The following is a 19,937-nucleotide window of genomic DNA, read 5'->3' as shown; positions in this document are numbered from 1 at the left end:
TAGTTCCGACCCATTTCCCATTTCCGCGCTATGGTGCGTTCGGTTATTAGTTCCGACCACTAGTCGACTAGCCGGCCGCGAAAACCGAAGTTGGCCCTGGTCGACTACAACAACTCGATCATCGCCGGGTCTATAAGTCATCGTAGCCAATCAGGGAGCATCACATGAGTCACTCGATTCGTAACTGGTCACTGATGGCTACGATCGGGTCGTAGGAATAGAAAGTGTTTATCCTTGCGATTTGGCTTACGATTGGTCTGCGATCAGTTCGTCGCGATCGTAAGTACATTCAACGTCGAAACGGTTCCCAACAAGTAGAATTCGCGACTTAGAGCTAAGAGATCATTCATGTATAACGTACGCATTAGGGGAGGGGGAGGGGTCAGTGCAATTGTGTACTGTAATGCTTAATGTATATTAAAAAATGGCCGATTTTGTGTTGAGGGAAAGGGGGTTGAAAAAGTCGAATTGAATGAATGATGATCCTCTAATTCACCGCGATGTGGCCAGGTATTCATATGCAAATCGCAGACTGTTGCGACGATAAGGGATCGGGTTGTATAAGTCGTCCTGAGCTAGCGTTCAGTTCACGATCTTCAGATTTTCCAAGTCACGTTCAATCATCGACGACGATGCAACAATAAAAGACAAAATAGAAAACGAACTATTTCAAATACGATTCTTGTAAACTTTATTTCAAATTTCTTCGCTTGCTCGTAGTTGGCCCCCTGTTTTATCTTGTTTAACTCGTAACAGTCATGATGATAAATTGTCATACTTTTTCTTAAACCTACCATTTCATCACACAGATTGATTATTAAGTAAAGCGCCCGAAATATGCAGCGGTAGATCCAGAGGTCAGTTCTGAGAGACTTGTCAAAAAGGCAATATCATATCATGTTGTGTACTACTAATTTTGAAGGATTTGTCACATTCCAAAAGGGAAGTTGCTGATTAAATAGAAAAGGTCACTCGAAACATTTGACGAACTTGTACAAGTCCCAACAGTCCCCCTGGATCGTTCCGCGTATCACATTCCAATAATAACCCAGTCACGCTGGACGATACACGATGAGACAGGTGTGAGAATTTCCAGGTTTCAATTACACGATTCCTGCCCGTGTACGAGGGAATGAAGAATAAGATGATTATACAAGATTATTTCAAATATCTAGAAAATGTTTATACTACACGAATTAACGTACATCATCACCAAACCCTGGCAACCGTGATAATATATCGACTAACTTGAACCCCAGGGACCTGTTTCGTAATTATGACTTGGGATTTCAGACCAGTTTAAGCTGATTTTGGTTCTGTAGCCAAGCTATGAACTTAGAACCGGTCTTCGACCATTCTATAACCAACTTAGCAGCTTGAGACCAGTCTAAGCTCATTCTGGCTCTATAACCTATCAATCTAACAACTTAAGACCAGTTTAAGCTCATTGTTTCTGGTTCTGCAACCAATCTACCGACTGGTAGATTGACCAGTCAAAACTCAGTTTGGTTCTATAACCAATATCACAACTTAAAACCAGTCAAAATTCATTTTGGTTCTATAACCGATCAAACAAACAACTTAAAACTAGTTTAAGTTCATTCTGGTTCCATAACCAATCTTACAACTCATGACTAGTCTAAATTCATTTTAGTTCAACTTTAGGCAAGTCTAAGCTGATTTTAGTTCTAAAACCAATCTAACAACTTAAGACCTGTTCTCAACCATTTCCAAAGACCAGTGAATTCAACGATTCAGTAAAATTATTATTAATTTCCGTACGACAAACTTTCTCATTCTCAATGAGTTCAATGATTCAAAGTGATCCTTAAGCTCATAGGATTTTCTAGTCTACGAAAATAAGGTCCCTGCTATAATATCAATACAACTTTAGCACCTTAAACAACAAATGTTCAACATTTTTTTTTTCAAATACAAATTTCCCAATACTTAACGATCGATTCACCATAACGCGAATCAACGATTACTATATAATTATTTTTCTTAGAAAAATAGCGTCACATTTCACTGCAAAAACGTTTCACACTTGAATGACTATTAAAACATACACGGTAGACTCCTTCCTATCCCTTGAGGTAAAGCACTCAAGCTAAGGTCAATTCTACTAAAAACCATTCGTAATTTCCCCGATTCTCAACAGTTATTTACGGTCCCGATGCTACTTTTTACCGTGGCCCGAATCAACCGCCGTAGTTCTCAGATTCAGAACTCGGCGAAATATCTACGGTCCCTCTACGGAATTTACGACCCAAATCTGGTTTATGAGAAATCCAGATTAATCGTAATATTTGTCTGTACACTAATGTATAAAATGAACCTGAGCTTGGATTCGAGGGGTCTACTGTATGAGGTACCGAATTTACATAGAATTTTCTCTCGTAGAGAAAATATTCTTATTAATCTTTATCGTAACGCCTTAAACCTAATCCCGTCGAGACTTAAAACTGACGACACATACACTGCCCATTCTTTCCCAAACCGAAAAAAAACTTGTGACGTACAGGGGCCAGTTGGTTAGAGTTAACCAGTGGATAGTTGGCATAGTGACAATTAAAGGTTCATTGTTACTATGGTATTCATCGGCCGGTCATCTTTAACCAACTTTTGAGCAACTGACCCCTGTAATGGATTTCTTTGAAGTCACTATTTTCATACGAAAGTGCAACGCAAAATGTTGACAGAATCAAAAAATCTTTTTACACAAATTCGTTCGGAAATAATTCAAAAATACAAAAGATTATAGAGAACATAATTATAGTCGATACACAGAGGACTTGAGAGCGATTCCGATGGATTTTGTTGAAGTTTGACTCTGGTTTATTAGTTCATACCGAATGTCTATTAACCCTATTTCAACGCTGACTAATTATTAACCCAAGGTGCTGGAGATAATTTGAAAATTTTGAAAAATTTAACCACAGTGGGATGTATAAAGGACGTACCACTAAAGCGCAATCTACATTGCGGTGCGATGTATTGTTCGTTACAGATACTGCATAATGTCTGACAGGTGCTGCCATCTTAAAATAGAGATGATAACTAATACCCTATTGCATAGATACCCCACGACACAGTGTACTCGCAAAGTTCATCGGCATTATATACACTGCACTACAGTGTAGACACAATGAATCGGTTGTAATAACTAATTACTTATCATATCAAATACACTGCCATGTGATGTACTAGTGAAATTCATCGGCAATTTATACACTACACTGCAGTGTGGATGCACTGAAAGGTTTATAATAACTAATTATATATCAAATCAAAATACACTGCGATGCGATGTACTAGTGAAGCCCCTCACCAATTTATACACGGCACTGTGGTGTAGACGCACGGAAAGTGTTAATACTAAGAGTCAAATTCCAACGATGAACCGCCGAATTGGATCAAGATTATTGACATAGTATAATTTGTACATGCATCAAGATAATAGAACGTTCGAATAAGATTTTAAGCTCCCGAGTTTTTTTTTGTGCACATGATTGAAATCGGCAGATTTTAGTGACTCGACGACGATCAATCATACGTTTTCAGCAGTCTGTTGAATTTTCTATTTACACAAACGGATTCAATTCAACGATTCAATTTACTAGAAGAAGGAGGATGAAGATGATGAGTCGATTGAATCGGGAAGTAGAAAATGGTGGAGGGAAAGGATCCGTTGTTCGACTTCAGTTGAATTTCACGCCGCAAAACCACGAATGCGGAATCAACTCGTTCAATAACCAATTATCCTGAAAAGAAGAGAATACCGAATACATTCAACGTTAACTCCGTATTCTGACGCCGTAAAAAGCATTTTATCGGAACACTTTCAAAAACTGATCGTCCACATTTCAAAGGTGTTCGGGATTTCACCCGAGACATTTTTGATTGAAAATGAACTGCAAACACCAGACATTAGACATTTTATCAGCACACTTTCAAAAACTGATCGTCCACACTTCACATGTGTTCAGTACTTCACCTGAGACATTTTTGATTGAAAATGAACTACAAACACCAGACATTAGACATTTTATCAGCACACTTTCAAAAACTGATCGTCCACACTTCACATGTGTTCAGTGCTTCATCTGAGACATTTCTGATTGAAAATGAACTCGAAACACTAGACATGAGACATTATATCAGCTTACTGATGGAAAACTGATCATTTACGCGTAACATGCGTTCAGTAGTACTTCATCTGAGACATTATCGATAGATATAACCCCAGGCATCTGACATTTTATCAGCAAAATTTCAAAGACTGATCGTACACATTTCACACAATCCTGAATATCTGAAAAGGGTAGTATTAAATTGTGTCGCCTGCAGAAAATAAATGCCTACAACGACGCACTACTTACAGAAATAGCCGGACAGTTCCGCCGAGCGTACCACTCCATGGAATATAGGGCAAACAATGTTCCGGTTCCGGAGAATAACATTACCCACATCATAATGTTCCCGATACGTCTGTTAGCTTTATCGCTAATGAACGCTAAACCGACTGCAATAGAACGACGATAAAAATGAAATAAATCTTCAGGAAGGGAGTTCAGCTATCGACGTACGCATAGAAGAGATACCGATAAAAAACTCTTATGCGTAATACAGTAACTATTGGTATCGCTTTTATGGATAAAATGAAATAAGTTTTCCGTACTAACTAAGTCCAAAAGTGGTCTTAAATCTTAAGACTGGTCTTAAGTCATTAGATTGGCTACAGAACGAAGTTGGTCTTAGATTGGTCTTAAGTCTAAGTCATGACTATGCAACTGGCCCCAAGAATTAAACTCAAAGAAATTTGATCCTTTTTTTAAAACAAGCCCTAACTCAAGAAATTCATTCTTTTCTAGACGCGTTTTCCCCTGTGCACGCTTTTACGAAAATATCTAATTCCTTCATGAACTGAAGCACTTTGCAGCAACGCGGTCAAATAATAGGCGAACTTGGTAGAGTTTTTTTTCTCGAATACTTACACCCGACTCCACCAAACATGACGAACAGAATAGGATAGAAAAATCCGCACGCGACGCAAATCACGTATTCATGAACAAATGCCGATAAACCGAATACAGCAGCCATCGATAAAGCTCGACATCGGCCTTTCATCAACTACAAATATATATATATACTACATTTTAAATACAGTACCAGTTATAGAAATACAATACCGTAACTACCATACAATAAAGAATAATCTACATGACAGTCAATATTCTGTCCCTATTCTTCCTTAGAAAAGTCGATATCTTTAAATTACTGTATGTCATTATTTTGTTATTTTCATTTCTCTGATGGGTCGGTGAAGTTTTGTTAAAACTTTGAAACTGTCAAATTGTTAAATCAGCAACTGTGGGTTTTGTTCATTAACTCTGACATACTGCGATTAATATCAGTCTCTAACAGTTAAATCTAATGTCCATTTATTAATGGATGAGACCGGTTTCTCTGGGATATTTCACTTTCTTTTTAGGGTATATACCTCATTTAGGTCTTAACAGAATGCCAATAATCGTGGACAACAACTGAATATCCGATATTATTCCAGTTCTGTACCAATTAGAAGGATTGGCAAAAAGTCTCCTTTAATTCAGTTGAATAGGAGAGAAAATCCTCCATTTTGTGAAATTTCTTGAATTTGAAAATTGTCACCATGCCTACGAAATGAAGTCATTTTTCTTGTGGGTTTCAACAACTAAATCAGGGTGGCGTAGAATAATATCGGATATGCAGTTGTTGTCCGCGATTTTTGGCATTCTGTTAAGACATAAATAAGGTATGTACCTCAAAAGGTAAGCAAAATATCCCAGAAAGACAGTTCTCATCCATTAATAAATGGACATTAGACCCTGCCGGTCACATTTCGACTCTGTATCGAGTTCGAATCGCAGCGGGGGTTACTCATACTCACGTAGTCGACGTCTTTATAAACGTAGCTGTAAAGCCAGTCGTGAACGACGACGTTCCACGTTCGGTAATAGTTCGAGAACGACGACGAATTCCACCAGTCTTTATAAAACAGACGATCGCCGAATCTCAACATCTCGGCGAACGCGTTCAACCACGAGTGCAACAACGCGAAAAAACCTGCAAACATACGATCGACGATGATTTGTAAACGATTCATGTTTTCAATTTGGTATTAACCCTTTCAGTGCTGACTTAATAATACCCTTTAGTGCTCGTGATAATTTGAAAATTTTCAAAAATTCCACCCGTGTGTTGAATAACGGGAATACCACTATAGTGTGTCTACACTGCGGCGCGGTGTATCGTTAGTTACTAGTATTCCACTGTTTTAGAATCATTTTAAGCTTTTCCCTTTCAGTGCTGACTAATCAATACCCTATAGTGCTGGAGATAATTTGAAAATTTTGAGAAATTCCACCCTCGTGTGTTGAATAACGGGAATTCCACTATAGTGCGTCTACACTGCGGTGCGGTGTATCGTTAGTTACAAGTATTTCACTATGTTTGACAGGTGCTGCCATTGTTCGAAGAGAGATTAATACTAATTACATCAATACACCGCACTGCGGTGTACTAGCAAAATCTGTCACTGATTTATACACCGCACTGAAAGGGTTAAAAGGAAGATTTAGAGTTTGTGAAATAACAAACGGTTTCAATTACCGGTAAACAGCACGAGGGTCCCGGGAAGCATACAACCGAACATGCCGAGTACCATTTTACGCGCGTTGATCGAACTGCTGTTGAAATTCTGGAACACTGGTATACAAAACCGCGCGAATATGTAGTGAATGTAGAACAGACACGCGACGACTTGCAACAGATTACTGATCACGTAGTTCCATCGTACCGTCGGAGTTCTACGAGTGAGAAAAAGAATCGGAGATAAAAAAATTCAAATCTTAAAAAAAAAATTAATTAAATTTAGAATCGGAAAATTAGAAATTTTGAAAATGTAGATACAAAGTAAGAGGTAAGTTCGTATTTCATTTCTAAAATCTGAGATATAATTTGAAATCGAATAAAAGATGTTTTGGAAATTTGAAAATCAAAAAAAATATGAATCATTGAATGAATTAAATTTTGATTTTAATAATCAAATTTTGATTGAAAAACGAACCTCGGGTAACTGTTTCTGTAGACTAAAGTCGGCGCGAACAGGAAATAGAGATATTTCGAGAAATCTGGACACGGTCCACCGACATCTTCAACATCGTCATCTACAAATAAAACAGCACTTTACAGTTTTAATCCACTAGAAACTTCAGTGCACTAGGAAATCTGTTCGCGATATAACTGATTCAGTGGACCCTCATTACAACGAGCTTCAAGAGACCAGAAAATCTGTTCATTATAACCGATAGTTCAATATAGTTCTTAATATACACAGGAACCTGGTTACGACAAACTTCAGGATCCAGTTCCGCAGTTCAGAGTTCAGATTTAACTCTGAGTTAACCCATCGAAAATGAACTAAATCTAACTCAGAGTAAACTCTAACTCAAAACTGTGGAACTGGGCACCGGAAAATCTAACCGATAGTTTATCAAACTCAGTTATAAAACCCAGTTTTTACTTAGTCATTTTTTGTCGAAATTCTATTAATTCTGCAGAATACATCGCGTTAGAAAAAGCGCAGCTCGGCCCACGGGAATACGTACCAGATTTTGGTTTATAGTTGATCGCTCGTGGAATGTTGTATCTTACGAACGCGTGAGCTTTCATTATCAAACGAACCTACGAATGAAACATTAAATCATTAAAGCAGCGCATTAGAGAAACTTTACCAATAACTTAACTCGACCCAGGGGCCAGATTGATGAACTCTGGAATTTTCACTTTTTCCTATCCTGACAATATCGGCATTTTTCACGACAAAATAACAGATGAAAATAAACTTTCTTATACTTGAACAAAGTTTGTGCATAAATTCTCAGCTATTTTGACGGACACTTCTCGACACACATCACCGGTCATAGTTTTCAGAATTTTTAGAATGCTTGATTAGTATCCACTCTAGCTAACCTGTTCAAGAATGGCGATCAGTTTCGACGCAATCGGCAGTTGATGTTGAAATGACGTGATCACGGGAAGAATCAAAAACGCCAAAATATACGCGATGTAAAGAGCCAAATACACGTAGTCATAGTAACCTAAAATATAACAATGCACATCGTTTCTTCAGAAATCAGTATCAATGATACCCTCTCTGAGGCACCAACGCCAGGGGTGATAGGGTTGCAGTTCCTTCCCAAACTCGGAGAGGAATTGGCAACAACACTGCGGCAAGCGAGGGTATCTCTCGCGTGGCAAGTGAGGATCCACCAGGTGTCGCTAGCGAGGAGAGCAGTAGGATACAACTACCGTGGCAATAGAGGATGCCACTTGCAGCAAGTGAGGATCCAGGTGTCGCTAGTGTGCTGTAGGACATCAACTACCGTGGCAATAGAGGATTCCACTTGTGGCAAGTGAGGATCCACCAGGTGTCGCTAGTGTGCTGTAGGACATCAACTACCGTGGCAATAGAGGATTCCACTTGCGGCAAGTGAGGATCCACCAGGTGTCGCTAGTGTGCTGTAGGACATCAACTACCGTGGCAATAGAGGATTCCACTTGCAGCAAGTGAGGATCCACCAGGTGTCGCTAGTATGCTGTAGGACATCAACTACCGTGGCAATAGAGGATTCCACTTGCAGCAAGTGAGGATCCACCAAGTGTCGCTAGTGTGCTGTAGGACATCAACTACTGTGGCAATAGAGGATGCCACTTGCGGCAAGTGAGGATCCACCAGGTGTCGCTAGTGTGCTGTAGGACATCAACTACCGTGGCAATAGAGGATTCCACTTGCGGCAAGTGAGGATCCACCAGGTGGCACTAGTATGCTGTAGGACATCAACTACCGTGGCAATAGAGGATTCCACTTGCAGCAAGTGAGGATCCACCAGGTGTCGCTAGTATGCTGTAGGACATCAACTACCGTGGCAATAGAGGATTCCACTTGCAGCAAGTGAGGATCAACCAAGTGCAATCATAGTATTCATTCACGTTACGAGCCTTTGAAAAATAGAACATACCAACTTTCTTCGGTCGGTTCCATGCCCAATGTTGGAATAGCGGATACAATACTACAGTATTAGCCAGAAGCATACACACCCATATCGTCATCACTATCGGCAATTTACCGAAACCCCAAACAATCACTTCGAAATTAAACAGGTCCGGTCTGAAAAATACAAGAAAACATCGAAATTTATGATAGATTTCTAGAGTTTTCCGAGTTGTCCAGGTTAGGTGACCCTAATATAACGATATCAACTGATTACTTTAGTAGCTGATTCGGGCCATGTAAAAATAAACTTAAAAAAGTCACACGCATTGCAATTTTTAATGAACGCCTAAAATTACGAATTCTTTTCGTCGTATCGCCCCACACAACAAAAAAGACCGGAGGGGGGGGGGGGGGTAAAAATGAAAATCACCGCGATAAAACGCGAAAAAAGTTTAATGCATGATAAAACACAGTTTTATCGAATCAGCCACCATTACTTGAAATTAAGAATGACCCAAATTTTCAATTTACGAACAGTGAAATCATTTCACTAAAAAGTGCTGTGCTGGCAATTTTATATCATATATTTATACTGATTTACTATACTTATGCTATGTACTTTTTCATCAGGTTATAATTTGTATATTGTATATTTTTTTGTTCTGCTCAATGAGCGTTGTACTTAGCTGTACGAATTTAAAAATTCATTATTATTATTATTATTATAGATTACCGATAAAATCACGCGGAACGAAACACGTCACACGGCGAGGCAACACGAGACGTTTCATCGAATACTTACTTCAGACCGTTTTCAAAGATGTCGTAGACGACCGTGTTCAGAGAGAAAACGATCAGAATCGCGACGAAGATGTGATATATCGTTCGTATATGATCAATTTCGAGCAGCTCGCTGAGAATAGAAAAACAAAAAACAATTAATAAAATAAACAATTAATCGAGGGTGAAAACAATTAAAACCCGAAATCCTAATTAACCGTTACTTCGTTAAATATTCAGTTCACGTAGGATAGTTGATTCGCGATAATGTCTACGGATAAAGTTCCGAAGTTCTAAGATTTTATCAGCACACATTCAAGAAACTTATGAAATATCTAATGTCTGTTGTTTGTAGTTCATTTTCAATTGAAAATATCTCAGGTGAAGCACTGAACACATGTGAAGTGTGGACGATCAGTTTTTGAAAGTGTGCTGATAAAATGTCTAATATCCGACGTTTGTAGTTCATTTTCAATTAAATATGTCTAACGACGCGACACAAGTAGAATCTTAAAGTAAAATTGAATACTAAAAACGTACGTCAGTATAGATTGCCGCGATACGAATTCCTTATCGGGAAGTTCGCCGTTTTTGCCTCGTTTACGCCGTCGTTCGGCACCAGCGGCATCGCGCGTCTCTTCGATATCCTCGACTTGCGTGATAATCTCGTCGACGAGTTCCGTGAAATTACCGCTCAACTGTTCGCACAGTTCTCGTCTACATTTCTGAAATACGAACGCGACAATGCAAAATTCAATACGGCCGCATGGCAGCCATATAGGTAAGATGGCCGACATTACGAGACAATTGTAGTTTTGATATTCATTATGAAAACGTATTCAGTATAGCAATTCAATGTTTGTCCCGAATTTAAGAAATTAGAAAAATTCAATACGGCCGCATGGCAGCCATATGGACAAGATGGCCGACATTCAATAATCGTAATAGTCTTGATAATCATAATGCCAAAATCGGACAAACTGGGACCAACAAAATCAGTCAGAGGTAAGCAAAGTCCGAGCTAAAGATGGGAAATTAGAAAATCAGAAAACTGATTTCGTTTTTGTCTGAGATAGTTGAAAGTGCGATTTGGTATCCAAAATTAGTGATCTTTGCCGGTTGTTGAAGTATACGCACGTATCCCCCGTAGGACCCAGATTTAAGAACACCTCCTACCTGCGCTTTTTCTTTTATTTGTTGTAGATTATGTTTTCGGATGAACGCTTGTTTTTGCGGACTCACATCTGAAATAATACAGGAACAACAAATAAAGCAAGTTTACTTCAAATATTTGGGTTTTCTAACAAAATTTTCCAAAACTATAGCCACGATCAAACATGCACTTTTTCTTTTGCGAAATTACAAACTTGGCATGAACACACAAAAAGAAAATTAGTTTATTTCCCCGGTTGAAGTTTCATTTCAAAACTTTTCTGCTGCAAGCAACAAAGGGTAAATTGCAATTTTTTCACAATTCTAAATTTCAACGAGAATCTTAGTCGACAAAATTTTCAGCGATTAACTGAGAAAAGTTTTGCAAATTTCAACTTGAAAAATTTCGTTCTAAAAATCTAAATTTCAAAATAAAATTTAACAAAAAAATTTCAAATTTCAACCATTTTAACCTTACAAGTAAACACCTTCGAATTTCATTGATTTTAAAGTTAATTGCGGAAAGAGCTTGAAACATCCAAAGCCCGTATTGAAAAAGACCCCATTTTTTTCCTAAATTGAAATTTCAATCGTAAAAATGCGACCGACCTGAAATCTTTCGCCACCAAATCGACCGATATCCGTTCGATTTCATGATTCTAATCTACGCCGAAAAAACAAACGAGACGCGCCTCTCGTATTCCTACATGCAATCAGGCGTTAACTGTACGCGATTTAATCGCGATAGAAACATCGAAAATCGGCAAAATTCAGCAGCACTTTTCGCAGTTTAAAAGTCAGCGCTTTCGACTGCAATCAAAGACCGAGTTTCCGGCATTTTCTATTTCACAAAAGATTTAGGCATTTAACATGAAATTCATGTTCACTCGCGTACCTCAAATTTTATCAATTCTGATAACAAAACAAAACTGTTTGAATTTAGCCTAAGTTGAAACTGGAGAGACAAGTCCGAAGCAATTTCCCAGGATGACGACTTGAGTCCGAAAAATCCATTCGCGATTTCTCCCCAATAGCGAGCACCACGGCCTATCGTAGATTTTTCGAAACAAAGTTTAAGCAACTTCCAGAATTTATCAGACTCGCCGCAATTTTTTCCACAGTTTCTAGCGACGCCTGACGCCTGATTTCCGAAGACGCCGCGAATCTCGGAATCTCAATATTCCTCGCGATCTTTATCGCTTGGAAACTCGCAATTGATCGGATCACGAATACCAACCGATCACAGTAGAAGAAATGCCGATTTTATCGAACTGCCTGAATAGGCGAGCTTTACGACGCGACGATACAACACTCTACAGTAAGGTATACAAATCTCTACCGAAGCCGTCGTCCCTTGACAAAAAACCTGCTCATTCATGCACGCGTGCATAATTGATCCTGTACAAAACAAACGACGATATTTTTTTCGTTTATCTCTTTTTTACGAACAAGAGGATTTCAGAACTAAAACCCCCCCGGTGGTAGAACTACTACGCAATAAACGCGCGCTCGGTCACCGATTAAAATCTCTGATAAACGAAAAACACCGATCTGATAAGATATGGGGGCGGCGAATATCGATTATCGCGACGATATCATTATTCGAAATCAAGAATCGCGATAATCGCGCAATTTAGCGGACGTAAACAACCGGCGGTGAAATCTTCATAAATACGACCGCGTTCGTTTTTGATCTATATCTTTAAGCAGCGATCTCGTTGAGCGTTTTTGGCCCGGCCACGAACGTCGGACCAGGCTGAATTATTGGACTGGTCAAATTATTGTGCGTGAATGGCAACTTGTTTACTTCAAATAGAATCTGGAAATGATTCACTTCACTTTGTTGGATCATTGTTAAGTGGTTTACCTGTGAACGCACGCGCTCTCTAATTAGACACGGGTCAAATATGACTCGGGCCTGATCCGCGCCTATTTGGCCTGGGTCAATGAACCTTCTAATAATTCACTCAGCCTAAAATCTAAATGAAATACATACACTGGGTTAAGCACCCCCATCCCCCCACATGGATTTTTAGCCTGTACCTAATTAAAAAGCGCATTCACAAAGCGGCGAAGTGAATCATTACCGGGGCCGTTTGAAAATTTTGCTCTCAAGCCTGGTGCGACATTTATGGCCCCGAAACGCTCGTGTGATCGCGACTATAGACACAATCAACGCGGTAGAATTCATAGCATCGGACATATAAAGGATCGTAATATATTTCAACGAGGCTAAACGAGAAAAAAACTTTTTCTTTAAAAAAAATAAATAAAGTTCGAATGAATGGTAAACCGGTTTGATTTGACCTGCAACGCGTTGTTACACCACAACCGCAATAATATCAATATCTAGTCTACGATGAGTACTTTTAGGTCAGTTGTAAATGCGCCATTAAAGAGACCGTTGCCAAATTCGGTGCATTCGCACTGAAACTAACGAATAAAATATTTACGACTCGATCGATGACATAAACAGTTTATATATAACCCCCTTGAACTTTTGATTCCTAAACACACGTAATAAAACTTCCACAAGTAGCGGTGAACGAACGAACTCCACGGCAAATTTTCAATAATTTCAATAAGATTATCGATAACTCCTGAGTGCCTAAAATTAGTAGCTGCTCGGATGTTACTACTAACTATTATTAACTAGACTATACGTCTATACGTCCATGCTACTGGTAAGGTAGAAATGACATATAATATATATATATATATATATATATATATATATATATATATATATATATATATATATATATATATATATATATATATATATATATATATTCATGAAGGCATTAGTAGAACAGTGAAAAAGAGATAATGTTAAATCGCCTCCTTACCAGGATTGGACGCCATTTCATGTTTTACAATACGTGTAACATATGTCGCGGATTTGACGTTCATGAAATACGGTATCGAATAAGAGAACATCATCCCGTACAGCAACAGCTGTGTCTGAACGAACGCTTAAGAATTATATCGAATATCTTTGAATTGTTCTTTATGCATCCGCAGTAGACTCCGTTTATCCCCCCTTCCCCCCCGGGAATCTATTGTCTCCGATCATCGGTTCACCCCCCACCTGACAAATACATCCCTTTAAACTGATCAAATTCATGAACAAATCCTACCTGTCAACTCGTAGTTTAATGTATTTTCCATATTAGTTCTATAGGAATATCCTTAAATTTATCACTGCGAAAAATTGCGCATTCCCTCTATACATGAGAAATGACAGCAAGTCTTTCGTTTACAATGCATCAGAAGCACTAGAATCAAATCGACAAGCTCCACTCAGCATCAGGCTATAAATACATCACTGACAATATACCGCGTCTAATATATTATGTCAATTTACCAGTATTTTTGGATCAGAAACATTTTTTATCCGAGACTAATTCCGGTATGAAACTGTTAAGTACATCGTCCTTACTCGGTCTGTGAACTGAATCATCCTGATTAAGCTGTACTAGGTTAACTATAATAAAATCAGTGCCGAACCAGTAATTCGGTGGTTTTGTGAGCACAGTTTTATCCCTTACACGACCTAAACTCGGTTTTTTCAATTCAGTAACCACCTTATAACGAAAAAAATATCCCGGTCCTAACTGTACCGACTTAGGCGCAGTCTGATTTAAAAGATTTCTTATAATAGCCTAATTCTCAAAATTGAAAGTGTTTCGGGCAATTTACTCAAATTCAAGCAGCTTTAAAATCATTTTCTGTTTAGCAGTTTATAAGCAACCAAGGGACGCTGATTTATTACACACACGCACTTGACGTTTCCTGGCAGTCAAACAAACCCGTGACATAAGTACTTTAAATTGAGGTTACATATACGCACAACTTGAAAAACGTTGAATCAATAGTTAATTCAAACACCTGATGATGATTCACATTCAAGTACGTACACCCAGTCATGAAATAATCACAATTCATTATATCAAACCCAATCATCAACTTGTGGCTGTTAGGGTTATTCATCAGGATAAAACCCCTGTCCTAGTAGACACATCCTCCCTCACAGGGATTTGAACCTGATGACATCACGAGACTCTGGCACAGTACAAACCCCTGTCCTAGTAGACACATCCTCCCTCACAAGGATTTGAACCTGATGACATCACGAGACTCTGTCACAGTACAAACCACTGTCCTAGTAGACACATCCTCCCTCACAAGGATTTGAACCTGATGACATCACGAGACTCTGTCACAGTACAAACCCCTGTCCTAGTAGACACATCCTCCCTCACAGGGATTTGAACCTGATGACATCACGAGACTCTGTCACAGTACAAACCCCTGTCCTAGTAGACACATCCTCCCTCACAGGGATTTGAACCTGATGACATCGCGAGACTCTGTCACAGTACAAACCCCTGTCCTAGTAGACACATCCTCCCTCACAGGGATTTGAACCTGATGACATCGTGAGACTCTGTCACAGTACAAACCCCTGTCCTACTAGACACATCCTCCCTCACAGGGATTTGAACCTGATGACATCCATGAGACTCTGTCACAGTACAAACCCCTGTCCTACTAGACACATCCTCCCTCACAGGGATTTGAACCTGATGACATCACGAGACTCTGTCACAGTACAAACCCCTGCCCTAGTAGACACATCCTCCCTCACAGGGATTTAAACCTGATGACATCACGAGACTCTGTCACAGTACAAACCACTGTCCTAGTAGACACATCCTCCCTCACAGGGATTTGAACCTGATGACATCACGAGACTCTGTCACAGTACAAACCACTGTCCTAGTAGACACATCCTCCCTCACAGGGATTTGAACCTGATGACATCACGAGACTCTGTCACAGTACAAACCCCTGTCCTAGTAGACACATCCTCCCTCACAGGGATTTGAACCTGATGACATTATGAGACTCTGTCACAGTACAAACCCCTGTCCTAGTAGACACATCCTCCCTCACAGGGATTTGAACCTGATGACATCATGAGACTCTGTCACAGTACAAACCCCTGTCCTACTAGACACATCCTCCCTCACAGGGATTTGAACCTGATGACATCATGAGACTCTGTCACAGTACAAACACCTGTCCTAGTAGACACATCCTCCCTCACAGGGATTTGACATCATGAGAGTCAGACAGGAATTTGAACCCGGTAACATCATGACTCTGTCAGCTTCCTGGTTTGAATAGGATGTGTCTCTATGCTATCTACAGATTTCAAAGCTCTTAATGTTTTACAATTATTGCGTTAAAAGATCAAATATGAAAATTCTATGATAAACAACGTGCAATTAAGATGAAATGAAACACATCCAAAACAAAAAACCTCCAAAACTAAACTAAATAACGTAAATGAAAATGTTCAAGCAAACAAATGAACAAATAAAAATAATCAATCCGTTTGATCTAATGGCAAAATAAAAATCATCCATAACACATTTCGAGACTTACCATTAAAATTTCTCTTTCTATCCTTCCTGAAACCTGAGAATCAATAATATTCTAAACGCTGTGGCTACCCGTACGGGGATCACTCTGGAGGCTACCCGTATGGGGATTACTCTGGAGGCTACCGGTACGGGGATTACTCTGGAGGCTACTCGTACGGGGATTACTCTGGAACCTACCCGTACAGACCCGTACGGGGATTACTCTGGAAGCTACCCGTACGGGGATTACTCAGGAGGCTACTCGTACGGAACTAGGATCTGTACGCTAATAACTGTCGCTGATTGGACGCCACGCATGCGTACAGAGGTGCGCGACTTAGAAAATTCAAGGAAAGCGCGGAGAATATAGTTAGAGAAAAATAGCGGATCGAGCGAGACTGGAACCCGCGCCAGTAAATTACTAGCGCAGCATCATACCACTAGACCATCGAGCTCGCTGACAGTCGATCGAATGTTTTAACTACATATAGCCTCACCTTACCCTAACCCTAACCCTACGAATAATTCCAGAGTAATCCATACGTGTCCGTATGAATAGCCACTTGATTTTTTTTTTTTTGGGGGGGGGGTGACTGGCCACTACATATTCTAAACAACTGAATCAAAGAAACATGTATCATAGGAGACGGCACTTTAGAACAAGCAGGAGTCAGTAACCTAGAGACATTGAATTTAGTCAGTAGCCAGACTATCATTCAGTCAGTAACTGGACCGTAGTTTTTAGTCAGTAATCGGACTACACTGTGGACTGTACGACTTAAATAATCGACCGCATTGCATTGTAGTCAGCAACCAGGATTCAGTTTTGATCTTGTATATCATGACACTCAGTAATTAGGCCTGATTATCAGGGGCGGATCTAGGGTTCGAATCAGGGAGGGTAAAACCCCCCCAAAATAGGGGATCAATTAAAATGGCACCCTGAAAGCAACCTCGCTCCGGAAAATATTAACTCACTTTTGAAAATATAGAGAACAAGCTTATGAATGTCAACATTTTTAGATATCAATCCATCATTTATATTTTCCCGTGAAATTTCAGGGCATCTTGACTTTTTTGGGATGGTCGGGAGGCGGACCCTCCCATGAATGATGAGGCATTCCCATTCATTGTCCGCCCCTGAAAGTCTCAGGACGTTTAGGCATTAATTTCTAAGATTTAGGTACTCGAATGATTCAGGAACGGGTCGGGAAGAAAAGGGTAAAATTATCAACGGGTAATCATCGAAGAATTCGACTAATTAGCTAAAAATCATATTCGGAAGGAGTAGACACAGACTAAGCTAATACTTCGTTCTCTCATCGGAAACTCCGGGTTCCAAAGCGATTTCGGAGCGGAAATTTTTCTCGACGTTCGACGATAAACTCCGAATGAAAATAAATTCGGTAAATTGATAATCACTGACCTGTAGAGTTGTAATTACCGTTCGCCAATTGAACTCGATCGGCGCTTTCTTCCGCCATCTTCGCTAGTTATGACTCAATCGAAGCTAGCGCGACCCGGTCGTACTAAGAACCGAAAGTTACGCGTCGGAACGTATATTAGTCATACTCGCTTGCCAAAGGATGTGGCTTTAACGGCAGCGGCATCGTGCCATGGCAAGCGAAGTCTGAATACCAGACCTTCTTACATTTACCAGTACTTGTTCAAGGAACAGCGGCTTGATAATAGACTATAGCAAGCGAGGCGGGATCCGATTTCACTCAGTGATTTCACTCAGTTCAATGAGGCATAATTAAGACCTTAGAAAATAACCCGACTCTGATGCCTGTGAGACAAGAAGACATTTGCTATTCTTTTGGATGAAAGTTTTCGAAAATCTTTCAGCATAATCACTGATAAGAATTTCTGAGAAAACGTTTTGTTACTTATTTTCTTATTACTGAAAAAATTATACGGAAGTGCGTTTTCGACCTGAACCAGGCGCCGGGGAATTAAAACTGATTGGAAAAATTGTAATCGATCGAAATCCACTCACAGATGGTGACCATTCAACTCACTAATCCTATACCAGGCTCATCAATCACCAGGAACTTCGAGCTACCAAAAACACGCCACCGGCCCAAGAATAAGTCCCAACCACAGCTTCAGTTGCTAATTGGGCAGCCATATCCTTAACCCTAGCTCCACAATAACCATAATCTTAGCAGAAGAATTCGGTTTGCCAGCCGAAGAATGGTAAAATATGAGAATGGTCTATAATTCCAGGGGCAGCTATACGGAGCGATTTGAAGATGCCCTTTTCATTTCAGAGTTTGTTAAAATAAATATATTTCAAACTGATTCTGTCGGAAACTGCATCTCTTCGTCGGATGGAGCGGCTTCAGTGATGTCTGAATCCCGATTACACAACCTCAGTCTGCCATACCTTCAACATGGCTGCTTTATCCGTGTCAGGTCCTTACTCGGTCTTTCAGACCCCGGCAGTCTTCCAATATTCATAGTCCACCCCTGCATTCAACTATTACAAGATATCTAACCTCAAATCAGTTTTACTTTATTTAAGACTTGTGGAACCGGTCGGAAGATCTGGGGATAGTGGCCGGTCCAAAATATGGCAACGAAAAACGTGTTTATGCTTTGTGTAGCTTAGAATAAAACTTCCATTACAGTTTTAGAATTTAGGATGTAGATGATTCATGTAATAATAGGTTATAGAATTATATGTGTTTTATTGATCAAATTCAGAATTGAGAAATATCGTATATCATACTTTACGTGGTCGTGCACTCTGCACTCGGCTAACAGAAATTCGAATCCGATTGAAATCAACTTCACGAATCGATGATCAAACAATGTCTCGTTTCCGAAGTGCTTCGTTTTTCGATATAAAGTTCTCATAATTCGATTGCAGTGAACGGACCACGCGCAGCAGCCGAGGAACCTCGCAGTACAAAACCGTAAGTAAATGTCCGCTGATACTTTAGGTAGAATGTCTGTTTTAGTTTATCTCCAATTGAAAATGTCTCTGATGAAGCTGTGAACGCTAGTCGCTGTTTTAAAGTGTGTACATGAAATGTCTATTTAATGCTGTTCGAAGTTCATTTTCAATAAACAATGTCAAATTGGAAATTGCAAAATTATCTAACTCCGATGGTGAAAACATCACTCACAATCCTAGCTATATATCAAGCTTTGATACATTTATGAGTCGTATACGTGAATGATAACTGATGTTTTTTGAGAAGTGTCAGTCATAGAATATGAAGGAGTATTATAGACTTTGAATACAATGTTGTATTATCTTTCTTCCTAGGCCTCAATTCGCCATATTCGACTCACTTTACGGGTGTCTTACCAAAGGTAAAATGTTTGGTAAGTACATATTTAGTCGTTTTTGGTTATATGGAGTAGTATAGTAGGGGAGGATATATAGGAAATTCATGTATAATTGCTGAACGTATTTCATCTATAGATTGTATTTGTTAATCGTTAAACTGTCTGTATTTTATCATATAGTTTTTGCGTGTAAAATGAAGTAAATCCAGTTTTCACTGTCAATTCTCTTAATC

The 19,937-nt window shown here is 39.4% G+C and overlaps 1 protein-coding gene across 3 annotated transcripts; it reads right to left on the bottom strand.

Annotated features, from left to right (window-relative positions):
• Positions 1 to 667: 667 nt before the first annotated feature.
• LOC141911853 (sterol O-acyltransferase 1-like) lies at positions 668 to 17,919 on the bottom strand. 3 transcript variants are annotated; one of them, XM_074802924.1, is made up of 13 exons: positions 17,831 to 17,919; positions 10,997 to 11,064; positions 10,361 to 10,545; positions 9,843 to 9,953; positions 9,066 to 9,214; positions 8,017 to 8,144; positions 7,653 to 7,728; positions 7,112 to 7,211; positions 6,655 to 6,851; positions 5,923 to 6,108; positions 4,998 to 5,123; positions 4,383 to 4,525; positions 668 to 3,764 (listed from the first exon to the last, which is right to left on the bottom strand). In XM_074802924.1, exons 1-13 carry the CDS (start codon positions 17,886 to 17,888, stop codon positions 3,702 to 3,704), a joined length of 1,590 nt encoding a protein of 529 aa, XP_074659025.1. In that variant the 5' UTR covers positions 17,889 to 17,919; the 3' UTR covers positions 668 to 3,701. The 3 variants fall into 3 exon arrangements, with proteins under 3 accessions (XP_074659025.1, XP_074659023.1, XP_074659024.1); XM_074802922.1 differs by having other exon boundaries at positions 4,998 to 5,133; positions 5,933 to 6,108; XM_074802923.1 differs by lacking the exon at positions 17,831 to 17,919 and adding an exon at positions 11,582 to 12,379 and having other exon boundaries at positions 4,998 to 5,133; positions 5,933 to 6,108.
• Positions 17,920 to 19,937: the final 2,018 nt, after the last annotated feature.

The sequence above is a fragment of the Tubulanus polymorphus genome, chromosome 10 (assembly GCF_964204645.1).
Source record: "Tubulanus polymorphus chromosome 10, tnTubPoly1.2, whole genome shotgun sequence".
NCBI classification, from domain to species: Eukaryota; Metazoa; Nemertea; class Palaeonemertea; order Tubulaniformes; family Tubulanidae; genus Tubulanus; species Tubulanus polymorphus.
The sequence above is the reverse complement of the archived record's forward strand: the minus strand, read 5'-3'. Positions and strand labels throughout refer to the sequence as shown.

Coding starts and splice junctions, on each gene's coding strand:
- LOC141911853 (XM_074802924.1), bottom strand. CDS start 17,888: ATGGCGGAAGAAAGCGCCGATCGAGTTCAATTGGCGAACGGTAATTAC. Junction 7,729..8,016: donor TGATCGCCATTCTTGAACAG/GTTAGCTAGAGT, acceptor TTTCATTCGTAG/GTTCGTTTGATAATGAAAGC. Junction 5,124..5,922: donor CGTCGACTACGTGAGTATGA/GTAACCCCCGCT, acceptor AGTTGATGAAAG/GCCGATGTCGAGCTTTATCG.